This window comes from Hipposideros armiger, unplaced genomic scaffold (genome assembly GCF_001890085.2).
Source record: "Hipposideros armiger isolate ML-2016 unplaced genomic scaffold, ASM189008v1 scaffold_99, whole genome shotgun sequence".
Lineage (NCBI taxonomy): Eukaryota > Metazoa > Chordata > Mammalia > Chiroptera > Hipposideridae > Hipposideros > Hipposideros armiger.
The window spans coordinates 770,622-794,369 of record NW_017731449.1 but is presented as its reverse complement, the minus strand read 5'-3'; the positions used below and the strand labels follow the sequence as shown (position 1 = coordinate 794,369).

The 23,748-nt window shown below is 41.5% G+C and overlaps 1 protein-coding gene and 1 pseudogene across 27 annotated transcripts in view; one reads left to right on the top strand and one right to left on the bottom strand.

Moving 5' to 3' along the window:
• The window catches only part of NRXN3 (neurexin 3), a 1,587,373-nt gene that overhangs the window by 1,121,333 nt on the left and 442,292 nt on the right, over window positions 1-23,748 (bottom strand). For 13 of the 27 annotated variants that reach the window (XM_019646239.1, XM_019646228.1, XM_019646229.1 and 10 more), the window contains 2 exons: window positions 17,777-18,078; window positions 11,852-12,013 (listed from right to left, as the gene is read on the bottom strand). In XM_019646239.1, the coding sequence (XP_019501784.1) occupies window positions 11,852-12,013; window positions 17,777-18,078 (464 nt within the window). Of the gene's footprint in view, window positions 1-11,851; window positions 12,014-13,847; window positions 13,893-17,776; window positions 18,079-23,748 lie in introns of all 27 variants that reach the window. The other 14 variants (XM_019646240.1, XM_019646221.1, XM_019646235.1 and 11 more) reach the window with 2 other exon arrangements.
• Window positions 3,653-5,057, top strand: LOC109384684 (sorting nexin-2 pseudogene; annotated as a pseudogene).

Here is a 23,748-nt window from a genome sequence, read left to right as displayed (position 1 = left end):
CCCCCAATTCCCCCAGCAATGTTCCCATCCCCCCAATTCCCCAATAAAAATCTTAAAAAAAAAAAAAAGAAGGTACAGGTCAAGGAAAGGGTTTTACGTAAGGATAGAGGAAACTAGCACATTTGTAGCCTGCAAAGAAGAAACAAATCGAGAGGCAAGAATTGAACGTGCAAGAGAGAGTGGGGATAATTGAAGAGCAGGCTCCAAGAGGTGACAGAAGAGGAGGAGAACAGGTGAACAGGTGAGCTTATAAACACGAGGGACACCTATCCTCTAGGATAAAGGGAGAGAGAAAGTCAACCTAGACAGAAGATAGACAGGCAAATGAAGTCCCTGAGGTAAAGATAAGCTTGACGCACTGATATTGCCTCCCTTGGACCTCTTAAGAAAAGCAGGATGTCTAATCACAGACACTATGTTCCTCTGTCACCTCTCTCACTGACTCACAGCCACAGTGGTCCCCTGGCCATGTCTTGAACATGCCAAGCTTTTCTTTGTCTGGGGTCCTTTTGTCCTTTCAGCTCCCTCTGATTGAAATGGCCTCTCCCAGATCTTTGTATGGATGAGTCTTTTGTCCTCGGTCCCAGCTTCATTATCACCACCTCAGAGAGTCCTTCTGATAATGAAGACCCAACCTCTTTGTCACACTGTATCCCATCATTCTCTTTTATTTTCTTCATACCACTTATCATTATTATGAAGTATTTTAATTAGTTGTTTGTACATTTACTATTAGTGTCTTTCAACCATAATGGGAATTCCATAGGCTTGGGGACTTCATGCATCATCTCATTTACCACATACTCCAATACTTAACACAGACCTTATACCAGAGTAGGCACTGCAGGAATATTTACTGTGCTCATAAATCAGGGAATGAGTGATGTGCTATGGAGAAATTTAAAGCAATAATTCTATTACTGATGTTCACAAATATTTATTAATTTATAGAAGAATATTTTCCATGTATTAATGTGCCAGAAACTATGTTTAACTCGAAAGGAAGTATTCAATCTATAGAAATCCTAGTTCTCTGCCTTGTAGAAGCTCAGTTTATGGGGGAAACAGATAAACACAGACCACAGACCATTACAATACAATGAGGTAAGGCCTATAATAGCAATTATAATGCTATTAATAACTGAGGACTATGAGAGCACATAATAAAGTGCTCTCGATGTAAGTAAGGTAAAACAGGAAAACAATTCTACTGGAGTGCTGAGGGCAGGTATGGCCCCTTCAGAGTTTGGCATGTCACTGTAGAGGGTGAGGAGTAGCCATGAGGTAGAAAAGATGGGAAACTTATATAACTCCCCCAAGCAGCTTTTCATTGAAAGTGAAGATTGAGCTAAGGTGTAAATTCAGCAGGAGACAGGACCAAGGAAAGGATTCTGAGCATGTCTCTAGTTGAGGGAATAGAAAAGAGGTGAAGAGAAGATCTGGAAAAGAGAAAATCTCTTTAAAGAAGATAAATCCCAAAAGAGTCAAAAGAGAAAGCCGTTACAGTCAGAGAGGAGGAGGACAGCTCATCCTGTAAGACAGGGAAAAAGAAGGTAGCAGTTAGTACCATTGAAGGTAAATCTAAACATGGAGGGACACAAGCCTAAAAAGCATAAGCTAAATAGTTCCATTTTCTCCATGGAGCCTGAGAGAGACAATCTGCCAATTCTGCCAATGATGGCTGGTCAGAGAGAGGCTGAGGGACGGGGAAGGAGGAGAATTTTATTGGCTGATAATTGGTGTGCAATATTGCTGCTCAGTGCTACATTTTCACTGATTTGTGAAGTGAAAAATTTGTCCTGATATCTCTCTTGAAATCTATGCAGAAACTAGTTGTGGCACACTGTCCACATAGGGGACAGAGCACCAGGTGACATCATCACACTAATGGAATAGACATTTCTGCATTTGCAATTTTAAAAAGCATTAGCTAATTAATTAGCTCAATGATGACTTTATTCCTGTAGGTATATGTGTACAAGAACTATGTTGTGTTTGGTTTTTTTTTTTTGTCTCCTTTGAGGCATTCAAAGACACAAGAGATTTTGTCTCAGTGGGAATGTTGTGGTAGATTACATTTTCTGTAAATAAATGACATTTTTAGAAAGTAATGAGTTCCACTGAATTTATCCTGAAGAGGAAAAAAAATGCAAAGCTAAATAAGAGACTCCCAGAATCAGAGTGAAAATTCATAATAAGCCTAAAACGTAGTTGCCCCTCATTCTGGCTTTCTGAGGGTACTGGAGACAAATAGCTCCAACTTCACAGAAAATACTGGGCTGGAACAAAAGTAAAAGTGTGCTGCACATCTCAAGACCATGGTGCCCCACTCACTGCCTGGCATGTATACCAAGAGGGGCTACTTCCCACTCGAGTTCCATAAGGAAAATCATTGTTCCAGTAACTGGTTGAGCAATACCAATTTGCCCAAAGTGGGAAATCAAGCAAAAACTGCTTTCCTCTCTGAACAATCAATGATGAGGTGAAAGAAATAGGTGATTGTGTCCTTGCTCCCAGCAGGACATTTTTGCCTGATTAAATGACCTCTCCAATGGAGTGAAGCATCTAATGGCAGTGACAGACCATTTCATTTCCTAGAGTGGGTTTAACCACAAGATCACCAACTGTTTCCTGAGGAGCTCATGTCCTTTCCTTCTTCACTGAGTCTTTTGATTGAGTTAGTGGAGCTAGCAGCAGGAGTTAAGATGGCAGCAGCACTTACATCTCAGCTCCAACCCTTGCTAACTGTGTGACCCTGGGCAAGACACTCACTCTTTAAATTCATAAGTTTGGTGTAATAATTAAGTTACATTATACTATGAGGCACTTAGCACCATGCACTTGGCATGCACTCACATTAAGTGCCCTATAATTGTTAGTCTTTATTGTTGCTATGATGATGATAATTGCTGTGGTTTTAGTGGTTTTGGAGATGATGCCAGTGAATGTCTGAGGCAAGAGAAATAATTACAAGTGACTAATAGGTGATAGCAGTGTCTGGGAACCACAAATCCTACTACAAGAACAACCCTATAAGTCTTGGTGGGACATATATAGTCAACTGTTTTGGAGATTAATCAGGAAAGTCTTCAACACTATAAACCTGGTCTAATCAATCAGCCTCATTCTTCCTTTTCAGAAAGCGAATTCACTGTAGAGCCATAGGCTCTCAAGTTTGGAAGGAAACTAGAAAACCAAAACCATCTACTCAGTTGATGCCATACTCTACGACCTCAGCGAAGTGGTTGCTAGTCTCTACTTGATGCTTGAGTGATAGAGGATGCATTACTTTGAAGGCAGCTTTGGACAACTCTCATTGAAATGTCTTCCTTGTGTTAAGTACCCAATTTCCACTCGTTTCCCTTAGTTCTTCTTGAAGACAGTTTAATCCTACTTCTATAGGACAGTCCCTTCATGTATGATGACAATACTCAACCCCTGGGCTCAGGCATCTTTTCTTCCTCAGGTTAAATGTACCTGGATCTGCCAGTCAACATTTTTTATGTCAGATGCTTCAGTCTCTTTGTCTTTTTCATAGCTCAACTCTAAACATGTTGTAACTTACCACTTAGTCAGCTAACCTTTAAAAAGCTTATCATTCACAACTGAATGGAAACACTCCCAGCTCGCACAGTCATCTGGGCAAGTGAAGATGGCAGCCGAGAGGGAGCCTCCTCCACTGGGGGATGGGATCCCAACAACTGTGAGGAGCAGGATGGAGAGGAGGATGGAGAGGACCTGTTCACCAGCACTGTCTCCACCCTAGAGGCAAGTCCGTCATCTCCAGAACCATCTAGTCTTCTTACAGAAGATGTTAGTACAAACTCCAATAGTCCCAAACCTGCAGAAGTAGTTGTGCTAGATTATGACAGAAAAAAAATTTTTTTTCAGAAGTCGCAAAAGTTTCTCTGGACAGTCCAGAAAGTGAATCTATCCTCTTCTCAGAACCCTCTCCTGCAGTCACACCTGTGACCCTTACTCCAGTCATGGCTTCCAGAATTAAACCAAAGAATATGTCTGCTCCTGTGATCTTTGATAGGTCTAGAGAGGAGATTGAAGAAGAAGCAAGTGGAGATGTTTTTGATAAAGAAATTGAGTATCAGATTCAGAGAAAGACGGTGATGGTGGGAATGCTTAGATGGCATACAGAGTAACAACAAAGACTTCTCTTTCTAAGTTCAGTGAGTGAATTTTCAGTTAAAAGAAGATTGAATGACTTTCTTGATTTGCACAGAAGTTAGCAAGCATTTACATGTCAGTTATACTGTGCCACCAGCTGCAGAAAAGGGTATAGTAGGCATGACCAAGGTCAAAGTGGGCAAAGAAGATTCATCATCACCCACTGAATTTGAAGAAAAACTCAGAGTAGCTCTTGAAAGATATCTTCAAAGAACAGTGAAGCATCCAGCATTACTGCAGGATCCTGACTTAAGGCAGTTCTTGGAAAGTTCACAACTGCCAAGAGCAGAGCATACGCAGGCTCTGAGTGGAGCAGGAACATTGCAAATGGTGAACAAGGCTACTGACACTGTCCACAAAATGACAATCAAGATGAAAGAATTGGGTGCATGGTTTGAAGAAGAGCAGCGGTAATTTGAAAATGTGAATCGGCGACTTAGGAAACTTCATGCCAGTGCTGAAACCTCGGTCTGTCATAGAAAGGAGCGTTCAGCCAACACAGCTGCCTCTGGAAAAAGTGCTGCCATGTTAGGTAATCCTGAGGATCGTGCTGCTTTATCTTGAGTTTTGTCATGGCTTGCAGAGGTGGAAGAGAAGATAGACCAGTTGCATCAAGAACATGATTCTGTTGACTTTTATATGTTTTCAGAACTTAGTGACTACACCCATCTTACTGCTGCAGGGAAAGGTGTGTTTGACGAGCGAATGAAGTGCTGGCAGAAACGGGAAGATGCTCAAAATAGTTTGCTCAAAAAACATGAAACTGAGGCAAAAATGCTGGTTGCTAACAAACCAGATAAAATACAGCAATAAGAGAGTGGGAGGCAAAAGTGAAACAAGGAGCAAGAGATTTTGAACAGATCTCTAAAATAACTTGAAGTGCGAAGGTTTGAGAAATATCTGATCAATTTATTATTTAATAACATAAATAATATCAATAGCATTTGCACAGTGCTTTACAGTTTATAAAGCACCTCCTTTTTATAAAATCTCAATTGCTCCTGACATAAAATGCTGGAAGTAGGTATTATCATCTGGTAAAAAAAAAACAAACAAAAAAAAAACTGATGCGAAGAGCAGTCAACAGATTTTCTGTTAAGTCTTAGAGCTGGTCATGAATAAGCCTGGGCAAGTTTCAAACCCTGGACTTGTGCTTAACCCTCTTCTCATCTTCCATGCTGACTCTGAAACACTCACTTGATCTTTGTGTGGCATAAGATCCCACAGTATTCTTGATGCTAGGAAAAAGGAAATGTTTAGGTCCAAGGCCATAGGTAAATTTACCTGACTATGGACAGATATTTTTCACCACCTGAGAAATCAGGAAGGATACCAAAACAAAAGCTTGGGAAGCAACGAGGTTGGGAAAGTAAGAACAGGAAGAAAACCAAAACCAAAAACAAAACAGAAAAAGAAAGTATAATGATTGAAGACACAAGAAGAGAACACAAAAGAAAAAACAGAAGAGAAATTAAGTGATAGCATAAGAGAGAGCAACAAAAGACAGTGAGACAGCATAAAATAAAATGAGTATATTAAAAAATAAAAAAGCAACAACAAACACATTATCCCAAAGCCCGCAGGTGCCAGCAATTCAAACAAACGTATAGCAATTAACAGAATTAACACAGCCTTAAATAGCTTGGCTCACCAGATGTGGACTCCTATCAGGGTTCTATAAAATGTAAAGTTATTACAGATTAAACCATTAATCATCTGTTCAGAGATTATCTCTGGCTGCAAAATCCCATTCGGTTTTAAATGGCTAATAATCACAAAGGGATGTGGAACGTAATGTGCGTAATGATGTTCTCCTACCCAATCCCTTTTCCTTTAAATATGTGTTCTTCTCTCCCACTTCTCCAGCTTTTCCTTCTTCCCTGTCAGAAATGCCATGAGAAAAGGCAGGTGAGATAGACCAGCCTGCCTCAGAGGTCTCAGCAGCACTTGAGCTTCTCCATAGGAAACTGAAGAGCCAAATGGAGAACCAACATATCCCGGGAGAAGTAACAGATTGAGGAGAATAAAGGATGGTGTAGAAAGAACCAACTTAAACAGCACAGAAGACCCCACCATCTAGGAGGATATTGTGATGGGCTCGAGTAATCTCCCTGGTCCTGGTGAGTCTGATAGAAACGCTATCCATGCAACTCAGTCCTGACTTGGCTTTCCTCTACTGTACTGTGCTTCTTCCATCAATAATAGCTCCGTAAGGTCAAGGACAGAGGAAGGGAGAAAGGTGTGTCCTGACAGGGAGGCTCATTGGAAACTGAAATGGGAGTCAGAAGGAAGGGCTTTTCTGCAGGAATTTTAAGATTCAGAGAGGTACTTTTCTGGCCCAACAAAGAGCCAGTGGCCCATACTCCCCAGCCCTGCTCCTCAACCTCCAAGGACAAAAATATACATCAGGGAAAAGTAGCAGATGGACTAACATCAGTCCTCAAGTCCTCAAGGAATTAAAGCCTAAGGACAAGATGCCAATCTGAACATGTCATTCTACTACTTAAGATCCTTCCGTGGCTCGCCATTACGTAGAAAACCAAAGTCCAAGGGTGTAGCATGAAATAAAGCTCTCTATGACCAGCCCCTCCTGACTTTATAGCTATATTTTTAGAACTCCTATTCCTATATTTTGTGCCCTGAAATTAGCAAACTGTAGATTTCTCACCCAGACACCATGATGTGTCCCATCTCCATGCCTTTGCACATGCTGCCCCATCATCCTGAGGCCCCACTCCCTCCACTCTTCCCTGTTCACTTCCATCCATCTGCAAGCCTCACCTTGGGCACTGTCTCCTCCAGTTTTCCTGAAGCCCAGGATATGTTAAGTCCTCCTCCTCAGCAGCACCAATGCGCCCATAAATGCCTCATTTTGTATATTAACTGCCTTTTATTGAAATTACATTTGTGTGTCTATCTTCTCCACTAGCTGTGAGGTCCTCTAAAGTGGGAACTGTGTCTGATTCATCTTTGTATCTCATCACCCCCCTCAGCATACCGTGGGTTTTCAGTATACGAGGTCGGACAATTAAGTTCGCGAACTCATCCTAGAAAAAGCACTACATGCCTCATTGCTGAATATCACTGCAGTCACCTTCGAAGTACTCCCCTTGGGAAGCTATGCACTGAACCCAGCACCTAGTTCACTCTTCAAAGCAATTTTGGAACACTTCCTGGAATGGCTATCAGAGCTGTCATCATATTTCCCTTGATGTCCTGAATGTCATCCAAATGTCTTCCTTTCAATATTTCCTTTATCTTTGGGTAAACAAAGAAGTCATTGGGGGCCAGATCAGGTGAGCAGGGAGGGTGTTCCAATACAGTTATTTGTTTACTGGCTAAAAACTCCCTCACAGCCAGTTCCATGAGAGCTGGTGCACTGTCATGAAGGAAGAGCTGTGAACTGTTGGCAAAAAGTTCAGGTTGTTTTCATCTTTTTCACGCAGCCTTTTCAGCACTTTCAAATAGTCAACTTGGTTAACTGTTTGTCCAGTTGGTACAAATTCATAATGAATAATCCCTCTGATATAAAAAAGGTAAACAACATCATTGTGACAAGTTCACGAACTTAATTGTCGTACCTCGTATATCCATTAATCTAAATTCCAGATTTTAGAGTTCCATAAGGTTAGCTCATTCATTTATTCCAGACATACTTATTGGCTGCATTATTTTATGCCATGGACTCTTCTAGGTGCTGATGAAACACCTGTGAACAGATGAGGCCTTTATCTTCATGGAGCTCACATTTTAATTGAAAGGAGATTGACAGCTGTCAAATAAATGAATATCGGAAGGCCACAAACTAGGTAATGACTGAGGGTGGGTGGGATGGGCTATCCCTATTTCAGCGAAGATGAGAGAATTTTAGTAGGGCAACCTCACAATAAAGTTATGGTTTTTAGGGCTGGCCGAGTGGCTCAGTTGGTTAAAAGTCTGCTCAAGAGTGCGAGCTCTGAGCAACAGCAGTTCAATTCCTGGCCTGAGCTGCCAACAGGTGGCAGGATGGCTCAGCTAAAAAAAAAAAAAAAAATTACATAAAGTGATTGCTTTTTCCCCCATAGACAGTGATTCCCTAATATGGAAAATAAGGAGATACTCGCACATGTGAACACATACTCACTTATGCTTACAATTATATTTATAAACTGTTTTATGAGATGTATCACATAATCCTTAATAATAATCAGAGAGAAACACCACTGTATATTTCTGTATGGCTTCACTTTTGTGTACATTTTCATTTGTTCTTAAGAAGAAACAGAACAGAAGTTTCATTATCTCTGTTAACAGGTTAGGAAACTGATGCTCAGATAAGATCAATGGCTTATTCTAGTCCACAGAGTCAGTGTTAAAGCTGGTATTTCCAACCAGATTTTCTGATCTTAAACCCAGTGTTCTTTTCATTGTACTATGATTCCTCCCTCAAAGCCTTTTCAATGCTGTTCTTCCTAGACGAAGTTCCTACCCATTTCTCTTAGTCTTGCTGAGACTTTTTATGTAATACTTCTCTCAGATCCCAGAGCTGGGGGTGGGAGGGGGGGAAGGTGCTGAAAGATTCAACTATTGCCATGTCAAGATGTTCTTTAGTGATCCCAAGCAAGGCACGTGGTCAACAGTGCCTAAGAACAATAATCTAAAATCTATTTATTAATTTACAAACATGTGATTTCACTCAGCAAATATTTATTGAGAGCCCACTAGATACCGAGAACCATTCTAGGAGCTGGGAACACAATAAAAACACAAATAAAGCAGATATGTTAAAACATGAAGAGGAATAAGATGCTGGCTTTGTGATGTTTAATTGGACACAAATCTGGTATTGACAACCACTAGGGTGTGTGGAGAACCACAATAGTCTGATGACAACCTGAACACCCTTTGTTGTGGCTTTTACAGTGGTGTCAAGTTAGGCAGTGTGGACATAGGTAAAAGCACACCCATTTGGGCTCAATCCCAGGGACAGAACTTAGCGTCAATGATCTGGGAGAGAAGCCCCACAGGCCCTTTACCATGTCCTTATTTTGAAGAAAATAACATATAAAAGCACCCAGCTCGGCTTAAGGTAATTTAGAGCCACAAATGGCAAGAGAAGTCAGAAAATGGAAGACAGAGAGAGTGGAGGGAAGGAGCAATTCTAAAATAACTGGAGACTGTTCTAAAGGTAAATAGTTAACACAGCTAAGTGGGATTTATCAGGGATCAACATCTCAACGTAGCTGGAAGATTTTGCTGTTTACTAAATTGTCAAAGAGAAATACCAAGAACAAGAGAAGAATTTCCCAGACCTGCCCACAGAAAAGTGAATTGTAATGATTCAATGGAAAGACAGAATGTTCCAGGACAACATTACACTCAAAGATATCCGTGTCAGACACTCAAACAAATGAGAAAACTTCCAAGTCCCTTAGACTGTATATAGTACTATATATGTAAAGGAGAGATGGGGACAAAAGTTAATAAAGTTCTCATTTCGCCTACCATTTCCCCCAGTGTTTTGGACTTTCTTTTTTCTAACTTGACCTGGATTTAAATACAGATTTATGCTGCTTACTAAGGTATGTGTATATTTTTATTACTAATTACTGTTATTGACACTGTTTTTCAGAACTGTCTTTAAGTTTTAAGCAATGAAGTGACTTTTGAAGCTGTCTGCTCTCTACCTGGGTAGTGAGAGAGACAGGTGGGAAGGAGGGGGTTTATTTACTTTAGGTTCTTCACGCATAAAGTCATTAGCGGTATCTTCATGTTTTTAGGAGGCTTGCTTCAAAATGTTCAGGACCATCTTTCCTGACTGACAGATTTGGGAAATTGCTCCTTTGTCTCCAAATACATAATTGAGAGATGGTTCAATAAAATCAGAAAAAGCTGGTCCTAGAGGCCACCCGAGAGCCTGTCCGAGAGAAACTCCATGCTCAGGACTGTTTCACTGCAAAAACGGATAGTTCCCCACTGCAATCAAGGTCCCACTCATTCTGGAGCTACACATGTAGTAACAGAATGTTCCTGTCTGTTTCTGATGAGCTGTGATTTAACAGTGTGTTAGAGCCTTTCAGGGTTCATTAGATGCTGGGTAGCTTAGACCTTTATTCTACCCAAAGGGGAGTAAATCCCCAGGAAGAAGTGTTCTATGTCACTGCAATTCCATTAGGAATGACCAGGGCAGCCCCTGTAATCAGCAGAAGCCTAGGTAATGTCCAGCAGAGAGAGAAGAACACGCTTCGGGTTCTTCTTCAGACCAAGAATACAAAGCTGTAACTGGATTTTTCCCTCCTTTGTCATGTCTCTCCTTCCTACCCTTTCCTCTCAACTCACACATGGTTTAGTGCAGCAATGTCCAGCTCAAACATTAATTTTTCTCCAAAACTGACCCCCTACTAAAAAGCATATGTTTCTGCTACTCAATTAGAATAGTTAGTCTTTGGCACTGAACACATGGTATTTTGACCTATAACTGTTCACTTTGCCGATCGCATCTCCCTTCCTGGATTATAAAGTCTTCTTCAAGTACAGAGACTGTGGCTTGTAAAGAGACACTAAGTTTAGTTATGGCACACACAAAAAATGTGCCCAATGGTTGTTTGACAAATCTATCCATTCAATAAATACCTATTATATACCAGGCATAACAGGTGCAACTCCTGACTGGACATGGCTTACAGTGGAATGGTATGAATGAATACATGTGCAATACCATCTCATATATGACTGATGTTCAACAAATTTCAAATAATCATAATAAGAAGAAAACATGTGTCCTGAAAGGAGGTTTGTAACATATCACAGGGAGGTTTGTAACATATCACAGGGACCTTTATCTACAAGAAAGAACAGTGCTAGCAGCTCAAAAGATTTCCCCAGGGAAAAAGTACAGCTATCTTAGGAAATCAAGCTTAGCTTAGATTAAACAAAAATGTGCAGCACGCTGCTCTGATGACACAGTGTTCTGAAAGAATTCTACCAAATCAAGTCTGATTCTTCTTGCCTCAACAATTGACCTTAGAGATTGAACTTACACTTGACTGAAGCTCCTTGGCTTTCAGACACAAGTCTCAGCACATCAGTGACAATAGTAATAAATGAGTAATGGCAAAGCCCACACTGCTTTCTCACAGCTACTAGCTGGGGGGAAAAAAAAGGTGGGGAAAGGAAAAGCCAGTCTTCTGGGCCTTAATGTTTCATTCTGAAAATTTCCCTTCATCTCCAATAATGAGACTCTTGGGAACACCAAGCTGGGCCAAGGTAAAATAATATATATGCTATGTGTTAGACAAGACACACAACCACAATTTGAGTCATTTGTAGCGAGAGCTTCCCTTTGCCAAATCAAAAGCACAAAATCAAACTTTACACATGTCTGGTTCCTTATGATTTCAAAGTCCTTTCATCTGTGTTACTTTATTTAATTTATAAACCACAACTACTTGTAACATAAGGTTCCCATTAGATGGATGAAAAACTAGAACAGATCACTTTAGTGGGAAACCCAAGATCATGCAACCAGATTAAGCTCTGACCCAAACCTACGAATCTCCTTCGAAGTCCGAAGTCTTTTCCGCTATCACCTATGGCCTTGTAGAATAGATTAGATGACAGAGCCAGTCATTGACCTGGAAAATTCATTTGTTCTTAGACAGTCAGTGCATGAAATGGGATATGTGAACTTTACCTCTTTAAGGCAGCCCATGAAGTTGTTGCTGACGGGTGAGCCTGGCAAGTCAGCAGTACTTGGGCTCCCTCCCACGTAGAAGAAGTCATCCGAGCCCAGCATGGTGTAGTCCTCTTGAGTGTAGCCCGTCGTCGTAAGGATGCCGTCCACAGAGATTGTCACCTGGTGGAGAGACATAGGGACAAAAAAAAAATCCCAACAATGACCTTATAGTCCTATCACAATCCGGTGGCTTCCCCCACCTATGGCTTCACTTTCATTAAGATTTTGGTGAGGTGTTCTTTCTAATTTGGTTTGATTTTGGTATGTGCAGCCAAGTTCCATTTTCTGGTCTGCCTTCTCTGTGGCCCAAGCCTCCAATATCCCCCTGCAGACTCCTGGGAGAGTTTGTTGGAACTGCCAAGCTGAGCAACTAGCTCTACCCATTGCACTCTTTACTTAGTCAGGCTAGAAAATGGAACTATCCTCAGATGACATCACTCGTCTCAGTTCATTGGTAAAATGATTGCTTATTTTTTTACTGATTGTTAATTATGGCGGTAGTGAAAAACAGCAAAGAAGACATTTGATGATGGGTTTGTTCGGGGTTGGTCTTTGGTTATTTATGGGTTTTTTTCCTTTTTTCTTTTCTTTTTTTATTTGTTTCTTTTTGGACTCACACCACACTGACAGACATGCATTCAGGGAGGGAAGGAGGAGAGCCTTGATTTTGATATGTCATAGATGATACATGCCATGGACTCCCCAGGACACCAACCCCTACCCTCCCTTCACCACCATCACCACCACCAAGAGAAGAAATGACGCACACCAAAAAAGGCAACTCTTAAAAAAAAAAAAGGAATGACGAGGCATAATAACCAAAATAATAATAATAATAATAATAATAATAAAATAATAATAATGCCCATAGAGAAGGAAGAGCACCCATACACCCGACATCCAAGAAGGGAGCAGAGGGCAGAGAGAAGAGATGGGTCCTCGAAGCATGCACACACCATACGCTGACACACCCATGCAAAAATTTCTGGAGCCAAGAGAGAAGGCAGAAGAAAAAAGGTAGGGAAGCAGGAAAGGATGAGGAGAATGAACGGAAAGAATCAAAATCCACGTCACTCTTACATGCACTGCACAAACTGAAAAACAAGATGGAAGGGGGAGGGGAACCACTCAAAACTAAAAGGTAGTCATTTTCCTGCCTGCCACCTCCCTCACTAAAAAAAAAAAAAAAAAGAAAAGAAAAAGTCCAAACCCAACCCCAAAATACATGAAGCATGAGAGGAGAACAAAAAAGAGTGGAGACAAAAATGAGAGAGAGAAGAAAGTGGAATTGGGTTGATAACTGGTAGGTTGTTAGTAACAAGGAGGAAAATGAGGGAACAAATTCTGATGCCAATGGGGAAATCCACGAGACAGGAGCATGCCATGCAGAGTTTGTACAGAGAACACAATGGCGGAGCTCCCTTTGGTCACAGTGGGGAGTAAGGTGAAAGAAAGGAGCGGAGGAATATAGGAAGCAGAGCACTTTCCTCCCCAGATCACCTGTGGCAGCCTTGGCCACACAAAAGGAAAGAAAACAGGGATTAAGGAGTGGGGGTAGCAAAAGAAAGGAGGAAGAGTGAGAGGGATAGGCAGATACGGAGATCAGAAAAGTCCTTAATATAAATCCTGTTGTCCCTAGTCTACAACTTCAAAGTTGCAAAATAAGAAAATAAAACAAAACAAATTTAGCTAAATGGAAACACTTTCCTTAAAAAAAAAAAAAAAATTTTTTTTTGGAAAGGAAACCGTTCCTACCAAACTGGTCCAAATATCATTTGCAGGACAGGTGCATCCCCCCCTTTTTTTTAAGAAAAATAAAAACTTGCATTTAATTCAACAAAAATTTTAAAAGAAGAAGAAACAAGTCTAAAGAGGATAAAAGGGGGGTTGGGGGAGGAAAAGGGGGGCAACACACGGCAAACCCAAAAAAAGAGACAATAAGAATGATATCTACCAGACAATGTAGTTTGTTTACCATAGCGTGTCCGATGCCTGAGTGCTTTGCGGAAAAGGGGGAAGAAAGGAAATTAAAAATTGTGAACAGAACGATTGTTAATTAAAAAAACTAAAAAACAAAGATGAGTCGTTAGGGTGTTAGTACATTAGTCGGTTAGTAAAATGACACATTGCATGAATGATCTTGTGTTAGTTTTTCAAAAAAAAGGCACCCAACACAGAAAAGGAGAGTGGGGGAGACAATGAGACCAGGACTCTATGGAAAACCTCGGCACCTGGGGCACAGCCAGGAAAGGAGGTGCAGTCTACCTTGTCAGTTTAACTCCCCGCTTCTTCCAAATACCACTGAGAACAACCTCACCCCAGTTAGAATTAGCATCATACTTACTTTCCAAAGGCTCTTCTGAATGAACACCGCCCCCTTTCCCTTCCCACCCTCTAGCACATACATTTTCCACCTGTCCTGAAAGAAAAGACCCCCCAAAGTGTATCATTCCACAGGTAGGTAAATGGATAGAGCAGAAATACCAGTACATTGGGGGTTTGTTTTTTCACATCTGACTCTGACTCTAAGCATGGACAATCATGACTTTCTGCTAGAACAGAAAAAGCTTAAAATGTTTACAGGTCACATCTAGCATAGGAAGGTACCTTACTCATGTAAAGATCCATGAGCCCACTGACCTTGGATGGATTTGTGTGGCAGGAGGGGAACAGTTTCCTCTTTCCTTTCCTCTCAGTTTATAATAACTGTGTGGTTAGAACCCATCAAAATAGCTGGAGTCTTCTCTATTACCCAATGAAGTTATAATTTTGTTTTTTTACTTTGCTTGAATGCTTCCTGTTAGAATCACTCCTCCCTCACCCTGCCTTTTCTCTTTAAGAATGCTTTTCAGGTTTTTAAGCAATTTCTTGTATGGATAGCAGAGAGGACTGGCAGGTTAAACATGAGAGAGGCCCTGCAATGAGTCTGCTCCTTGCTGTTTTCCAATGCTAAGGTGCCAGTGCACCCTGAGCAGGGAGGCTGGAAGGCTGGAAGACAGTTTTGTGATTGTGGTTTGACAAAAGTGGCATATCAAGTAATTCATGTGATGGTCATGATCTTGGACTCAGGAAAGGCCATGGACCAAAATAAAAAGAAACCCAAAAAACCAAAGCAAAACCAAAAAATCCCCACAAAAATATCTTGGCCCCTAATCCCAGCTATGGTCTGGGACAGACAGTCCCCATTCCTTCCTTTAATCAGAACCCCCAGTGAAGTACCTGGCCATGGCCCTGACTTGGCTCAAAGGCAGAACCATGAAGAAACGACAATGAAGGAAGAAATGGGGAAAGTTCTGCTCTATTTGGTAATGAACTCCAAGTAAGCTTTTCTCAAATGAATTTTTGCCATAGAAGCCATTTAACCTTACCAAAACATTAGATGAAACTGCCATAAGCTTGTTATCAAATATTTATGAAGCAATTCACTGTTTAATTGAAATAAACAGGGGCTTCCCAACCCTTCAAATGTATCCTAGGGAACTCAAAAAGATGTTATAAATGCATGTTTAATGGGCAAAATAACATTAGATGATTCAGTGTTGAATTACATGTACAAAATCAAGTCTGCTTTTCAGAGATTTCTCTCTTTTAATAAATTGCATTTGGATGAAAACTTCAGTTAGGGTTTCAGTGAGGTCTTATCTTAGGTGCACTTTCTCTACAACATTCATACTCCCTCTGCCAAGAAATGTCCCAACACCCTAGGGCCTCTTAGCTTTGTCTAGAACTGAGAGCTTTGCTTAGCTGCATCCTTGGCGACAAACAGATACATTCACGTTTGTGCCAAAATACTTGGCCTGTAAATTGTGAGCATGTCACAATGAGTCTAGCACCCAGACCATGGACGAGCTCATAAACCTCTGGAACATAAAGTACTTTGAGTATTTAGCCACCACATGTGGCTGGGGAGGACTATAATCACCATCTCACAAAATGGTGGTGTAGAAAGTTTAAACGGCTTGTCTGAGGGCAGAGAGGAGCTGGGTTTTAGAACTTAAGAAAGAAACTCGCCAGGGTCCCTCTGCTTACTCTGATGAAACAGTACAACCAATATCTGAATTACAGTTTGGTTTATCCTCTTCTCAATTTAAAGGACTGAATTGGAGCCCAATTCTATTTTAGAAAAGTGTATTTTAATTGAAATAAAAGTGAGCCTTTCTCTGGCTAATTGGACTCACTTCTAGAACGGCAAGGAAGTATGTGCGGTGAGACAGAGTTAGAGAAACAGATTGGTTGGGGACAACCACAACCCGCATCTGTTCCCCAGGTCATGAAAACGCTCCCCTCCACTGGCTAATGCCTAAAAGATGTTATCATGTACCTGCCAGTCAAAACTGGCAAAAGGTCATAGTTCACTTTTCGGCCTAGTCTCTGCAACTCAAACATATCAATCCTTTCTATGTTAGCAAATGGTAATTTGATTTGGGCTCTCTTCCCGGTTGAGAAGTTCTCTTCTGAGTCAGTATGGATGGGGGATGATGAAGAAAAACATCAGGAATAGGGTTCTTTGGCCTTGGAGAAAAAACATAGAACAGTGATTCCAAAATGTCCAATCCATGCCTATTAAGATGACTGGATACTCTCAGTCTTGTGCTATTTAGAGACTTCACCACAGACAGAACAGAATCTCCCAACCAGGTGGCTTTTCTGACATGCTTAAGTATGGAAATGGGTGTTTCAAATATTGTGTTTCCAATGTGTGTGAGCCTTCTCCATTTATTTAGCATTATTAAGGAGTTACACTTTTATCAAACAGAAAACATATGCAAACACCTGTCAGTTCTTATGCTTTCATATTTACATTAGAAGGCATGAAATCAATCATATTGAAAGTGATAAGCATTTTCTGGGAATTTGCATGTTTTCTGATTAAAGGATGAATGCTGTCCAACTGGGTTTAACAACAAATTCACAGGAAGAAAAACCAAGTGAAAATAGTAACCTGGAAAAGGCAGTTTTCACTCAGGCACAGACCTTGACTTTTACAGGACAAGTTTTATTTTTTTTTTAATTGATGTGGGCTGGAGAGAGATTATGATGATGATGATGACTAGTAGTTATAAACTTGAAGACAGCTTGACTTGGCTAAGGCTTTCTGAAAGTGTTGTCACCTGACGGAGTTGCCTGCTTAGCATCGGCAAGCGATGGGAGTTCTCAAGCACGGACAGAACCAGGAAAGGCTGCTCCAAAGTTGACTTTTTTATTTGGGTCCTTCCACTTTCCAGGCCTCCCAATCAACTGAAGAGTCTGGGAGGTAGAAACAGGGGCAATAAAGTAGGACCACCGCACCAAGGAACAGAGAAACAGAGGAATTCAGAGAGAGTCCAGCTAATTCATAACAGGGCTAGAGGTTCACTTAACAACCGAAAACAATAAAATTGGGTAAGGGGTGAGCAACTAAAAAGGAAGAGAAAAAGAACGGCTTTTGGGGGGAGGGAATTAAAATTATGGCATCAGGGTAATGGCTAACTTAATTAAAAAGAAAAACATATATTCAAAGAATGAGGAAAATCTACCAAGCTGTAGAAACAAAACACTGTCGCTAATGGAATTTAACAATAATACGACAAGATTCAAATGTAATTAAGAAAATGATAACAAGGAAAGCTGAATAAACGAAATGAAAGTACTCATTATAACTTTTATTATCTACACAAATGAATGTTTTTCTTAAATAACAGCACAAATGGAGAACTGAAGTATGGGGAGAAGCATAGTCTAATAATTTTCCTGGTGAAATTGCAAAGACTGGGAGAAAGTTAGACTTGGACAAACCCAAACCCGTATCTATAGCCCTCTCCGCCTCACCCACCGTCTGCTTCACAAACTTCCGCCCCGACTACCTACGAGGCGCCTCCGGGCACTCTCACCCCTCAGCATTACCTGCCGGAGGTTGCGCGTCACTTTGACATCATGCCAGGCGTTGTCGTTGAATTTCCCGTTCACTGGCTCCACGATGGCCTCAAAGGCCCCGGACCCCAGGTTAATGACCAAGGAGACCGCACCATCCTTCAGAGCCAGGTTGACATAGTCAGCCGACTTGCCCGTGTGCAGGATGAGCCCGTTCCGCTGCCAGGTCTTAAAGGAGAGGGTGATTTCATCACTGCTGCTCTGGATGGGGTTCTGAGACAGGTCGTAGCACAGGTACTCTGAGCCTCGGAAAGTGGCCACATTCTCCTCTCGGGCTGCAGGGAGAAAAAAAAGAAAAAAAGAGGAAAGCAGTCAACCCTTGGCTGGCATGAGTCCAATCTCTGCAAATACCTAAGAGAAGACACCCCCCAGGGCACCGCCCTTGCCGGTGGGCTGACTCCAGCACCACAGGCCCTCCCACTCTTCTACAAGACTGATCTCTAAGTGTCAGGGAAACTAGCAGAGAAAGAAACTGCAGAGAAGCTTTATGTCCATACAAGGGTAGAAGACCAACACGACAGTGCAGGAGAGCTTGCTGCCTTTCCTTCGAATTTTCTCAGAGAGAAAAAAAAAACCTGAAGGGAAATGTCCTGCAAAAATGGTCAAGGGAGATTTACATTGCTTTTGCTTCAGTGATGGCTTTTAAATGCTTGTAGAGGAGCTGGTTTAGAATGGATAATTAACTGTTCTGACAAAGTGTTCTTTAGCTCTGGGTAACATTTATTGACCAAAAAAAAAAAAAAATCAATTACCCTGAAAGATTTGGCTCTGATTTCTATCCATCAGTACCCCGCTAACTTTGGTTTCCATGGTATAGTCCTAAGCCCAGTGGAACATGACTGGGTTATTAAATAGGAGCTTGTACCTGAGAAGGTGATCAAGCAGATGAGGACAAGGGAACAGAATGAAATTTGGTAATATTCTCTGCTAAGAGAGCAATACCTCCCTTAGACTCAAAGGGACCTCAGCCCTGGGGCCGGAGGCAAGGTGTCCCCCATTTTGCATGGTCTTGGTCAGACCGTCTCTCCCCATAGCCCTCAGAGACCAGAAAGCCAAGATGGCATTCCACTGGAGCCAAATTCTCTTTCAAGGCCGTATTCCAGGCACGGGGATCCCCAAGTCTGTTTCCAGGGCTTGTACAGACCTCCTCTCTGGATCCATTTTCTGAAGGCAAATCGTGCTATCAATGTGCATTCCTCAAGGTTTGGGGGACTGTTTGCAGGGGTTTGGGTAGAGCTTGGCTTCCACGTACATCTATGTCAGACCCCTTGTGATATACGATGGGGCCAAAGATAGGAAGAGGAGGGGGACAGGCCACAGGCTGAAGACCAGAGTGGCTGGTTCTTCCTGTGCTAGCAATTCCCAATGCAGAACTCTGAGGAATTCAAAAATTCTAAATGTGAATCTGGCTGACAGGTAGCTTCAAAGGTATATTTGTCAAAGTAAGGGATAGTATATATTTTATTTAATAATTTGTTGCTTTGATGGATAATTTTGACACACGGTGTGTGGACTTCCATTTGTCCTCCTGCCAGGCGGCATGACTTAGAGGTCGCCTATGTCATACCAGGGTTGGCCGAAAGCTATGAAAAGCGTCTCACTAATGGAAGTAAATGGGCAACAATACAAGGTTACATATTCAGTTTCTGTCTAAGGACTGGGGGCTACAAAATGAGGTTGAGGGAATTCTATTTTCCCTTCTAGAACTACACTTCAACAATTAACCAAAGCCAATTTCACCTCAACTCCAATTCTTATCAACCATCACAGCCCTCGGTAAGTCACTAAAGTACAATGAAATAAGTATTTTCTCATCATGAGATAAGAGCTATAAAGGAATCACTCTTATAATGTGGGGACATGTCCACTCACTATGTACTATTAAATTAATCATAGCATCATGACATCATTAAAACTTGAAACTCTACTGCCTACTTCAGACAATTAAAGAAGAGATGAAGCTGACCCTGTATGTCCTTGAGAGCCTCTATGATATGTGTCCACCTGCATATTTCTGTTTGCGCACGCGCGCACACACAATGGCGTAAGCAAAAGGGATCTGTCCACTTATAAGTGACCAGTGCCTCTTACACATACACTATAAGCCGCAAGTACTACTCAATACATAACCTAGGCCTAATACATTTTACCAAAAATAGCCAAAAAAAAAAATCATGAAGTAGAAATTTGACACTATCTATATGTTTAAAATAGATTCAACCAGTTCCCCTAGTGGCCTGTCTATCATCATGTTCTCTCCTCTCATTTCTGAAGAAATGGCTTTGTTAAAATGCAACGGGACAAGCCCTTGTCCAGTAGCCCTGGAGGTGACCCTGATCTAAAAGGAGAAGATGTTAAATCAAATGAAGTTATCACCACAAAGCTCTTTTCCTACAGGCACAAATGTGCACAGAGCCAACTGCTATACGTGTCCTTGGCACCACACATGGTATATTAATGGGTGTCTTCTTTAAACATTTAAGTTACTGAACTGAGATAAATGAGGAAGGAAAGGAGGCCTCTAAAGAGAAGCTTAAATTAATCGAGTACCCTTTAAAGGGGGAAGGCTTGACACAGAACAGCAAGGCACCAAGCTATTATTTAATGTACTATGTGGTACTTAATATTTTTCATATAATTAGACCAAAGAGTCTGTCAAAATAATAAATTTTAGTGCTATAAGGGGTTTTAGAGATCGCCTGATTTAATGCCCTTGTTTTATTAAGGATGAAACTGGCAACTCGGAATAAGTGAGTTGCCCAAGACTACAGTCAGTGTTATTCTGGATTTCTAGTACCTCTAGACTCTTCTCTAAATATCAGTTACCTTTCCTTTTGCTCATTGCTCTGGATATACACCACATGTTCCTACTCTACTTCTTAAAGGGCATGAATAAGTAAGTCTATGGGGCCATGCATTGACTTACAAACCATCCCAAACCTTGGATAAATGGAGTCAGAAACCTATTCCTCCCACCATATGTAAATCACACTCGTTCATTATAAATGTTTCCCTTCCGAGTGTGTTTAAAACAAAAGAGCTTGTTTTATGTGGAAGGCTATAGAAGAAAAATGACATCATTGTAGAGAAGAGACTATCACAATAAATAAACAAGAAATAAAAAACCAATGTGAGAAAAAAGTATGTAAATCACATGCATATTTATGCTAATATCCGTGCAAATTAACCAAAGATAACCGAGTGCCTTGTTTTGCAAATACCTAATGAAAACTGCTGCAACAGTTCATAACCTTCCCAATCTCTGCATTCAGTGAAGAATTTTCCCAGTTTACTTCTTCCCAGGCTAGAGGAGGCCACCAAGAGCAGCGGCACCCGGGTGCTGGCCCTCTCCTCCTCTTGTCAGCAGACAATAGACAACTGAAAGCTACTCTCTGAATCATATTCTAGATAAGCACAATTAAATCATTTTAAATTCATGGGATACTTTCCTCCTGATTGTTAGGGGGAGGAGAGGCATTGGCAGTGCATGACCCAGTCTTTCAAAGAGCAAATAAGGGGCTTGGAGGAAGAAAGAGTGAGGACCTTGAAGAAATTGTTCCTTTGTATACTCTCACAACTGACCTTTTTCTCCTAAGATCCCAATCTGTCTTAATTTCCTTCCAGTAGCTAAGGCTCAAGTACTTTCTTATCACCTTGAAAACCACACTAAGCTGACAGTAAATATAACTAAAAGGTGCAAAGCCAAATACTGACAAACTCGCATTTCCAAGCCCATTCAATTCTCCATTAGGAAAATATAATACTGCCCCAAATCTGTTTTCTATATTCAGTGTTTACACTGGGAAGGAGGTTGAAGAGACAATGCAGTCACCTTGTATGCATTAAAGTTAAATAGGTAGAGGAGATGAATGCAGGGGCTTATGTAACACAGAACACAACAGCTTAGCATGAACTACAGCCTGGCAAGCGGGTAGGCACTGAATGGCTAATGGACTGTTTAGATCCATTTAAATTATATCACTCCAAAATTTACAATCAATTGCATACATGTTAAAATAAAAATATTATTTTCACTGCGTGAAAAGCAGAGCTCAATTCTGTATGATAACAAATCATTTACCCATTATTTGTAAGTGTCCAATTGATTAAACATTAGATACACTCTAGATATGCATGACTCAAATTTTTAAATCGGATGTATAAGATATGTAAAGGTATGATCTTTCAAATGGCTTGCTAATCCCAGTACTGATATATACATAGAACTAACAAGCATTTATTCAATCCCGTTTTCCATTCTCTCTCCAAAAAACATTCAACTAGTGAGGTATACAATAACTCTTATTTCTCTGAGAAATTCCAAAGTGGATTAAAATATTCAGTATATGTTTTTACTATGCGATCTAAGAAGTGTGGAGAAATGCATTTCACTGTTGAATCGGACCTGTGGCTCCTGATAGCTTGGTGTCGTAGGCTTTGAGATCAAGAAATCTAAACTTCGTTCTGAAGGTTATGAGGAACCATCGCATAAATTTATTGAGAGGACAGAGGGTCCAATTTGTATTTTTAAAAGACTGCATTGAGAGTGACCTGGAAGGAAGAGAAAACTAAAGGCAGAGAGCCCAGTTAAAAGATGATAACCTATATGAGCTACTTTTCCAGGGGTTGCCTGGGACTGATTTGACCTGGATAATGATAGAGTTACTGAGTGAGGTTTGTATTAACTGGGCAAGAATGGAAGCAAAAGTTCCCTAGAAGAGACAACTAAAGGAACCAAGAGGCAGAAATGCTGGCAAACCGGAGACCATGGGAGGAAGCCAAAGACTAGATACTTACGCTCCCAATGCAGCCAAGAAAACCAAGGACCAGAGGTAAAAACTGAGGGACTAGGACACATCATTAGATATGAAAGGGCTCAAATGAGAACACATTAGAAATGGGTAAAGAAGGGTCCTGGCTCCATTGGCAAATAGATGTTCACAGTTTTTAAAAGATCATATATATCCAAATGCTTAGTCGTTCGTTGTATTGTCTCAACACTTTGTTGAGACATTTTGCTATGATTACACCAATATAAGGAAGTGGACACAAATAGAGTTTAGACACAGTTATCCAAGGCACTAGGAAGCACTTAGGTCAGTTCCAAAAGCTTAGTCCCCTGATTGTCATCCCCTGATTCTTAGTCCCCTGATGTGGTACCTTTTGCTACTGCACCACACCACCACCTGGCCGAGAACTCAAATTCTCAGAGGGTAGGTGCCCAGGGCCCCATATCCAGTGTCCTGCAACTGCACCAAGTTCAATGTGTCAAAAGGAGAAACCACTCACAATGACAGGCACGAGGTCACTCAGCAGCAGGAGCCCGGGCAGGGGATCTGGGAGTGGGGCTGGCCCTACTCCGAAATTCTCTAGTAGCAGGCTGGAAAAAATCAAGCTGAGAAGATCGTGCTCTTCACCTCCACCCGGCAGCCCTAGACATGGAACTTTTAGGCCCCACTTGGAAGAGCCTATTAAAATGCTCAGGCCCCTGGAGTGGGCATAACCAAGGCCCTGAGAAGAACACCTGCTGGGCTCCAGAAAGGGAGTGGAAGCCGGCTTCCTGAGGATGTGCCCCAGAGACCAGGGCAAAACTGCTCTCATCTTTGAATCCTTTGTCCTTCCATTGGCCGCCACGTAGCAGCATGGTACTTTAGTCTGCATTGATGCAAAGACCACCCTGGCTGGCCATCCTGGCTTGGCCCACCCTGGAGCTAATGAGGCACAAAAACACATGGGCTACTGCTCCCTCCCTGCCAGACAGAGCTGGCCTATGGTCCTGGGGTGGCCTGCTGATGCCTGTCCTCTGGTCCACAAAACTTAGCAGGGATGGCGTTACCCCTCCTCCACCAGTGCAGCTACAGTGAGGTTCCAGAGTCTCAAGTTGTGAACTGACATATCGCCCAATTCTGGCTACTGCTTCCCAGGCAAAGAAGCCCTGGTGATGA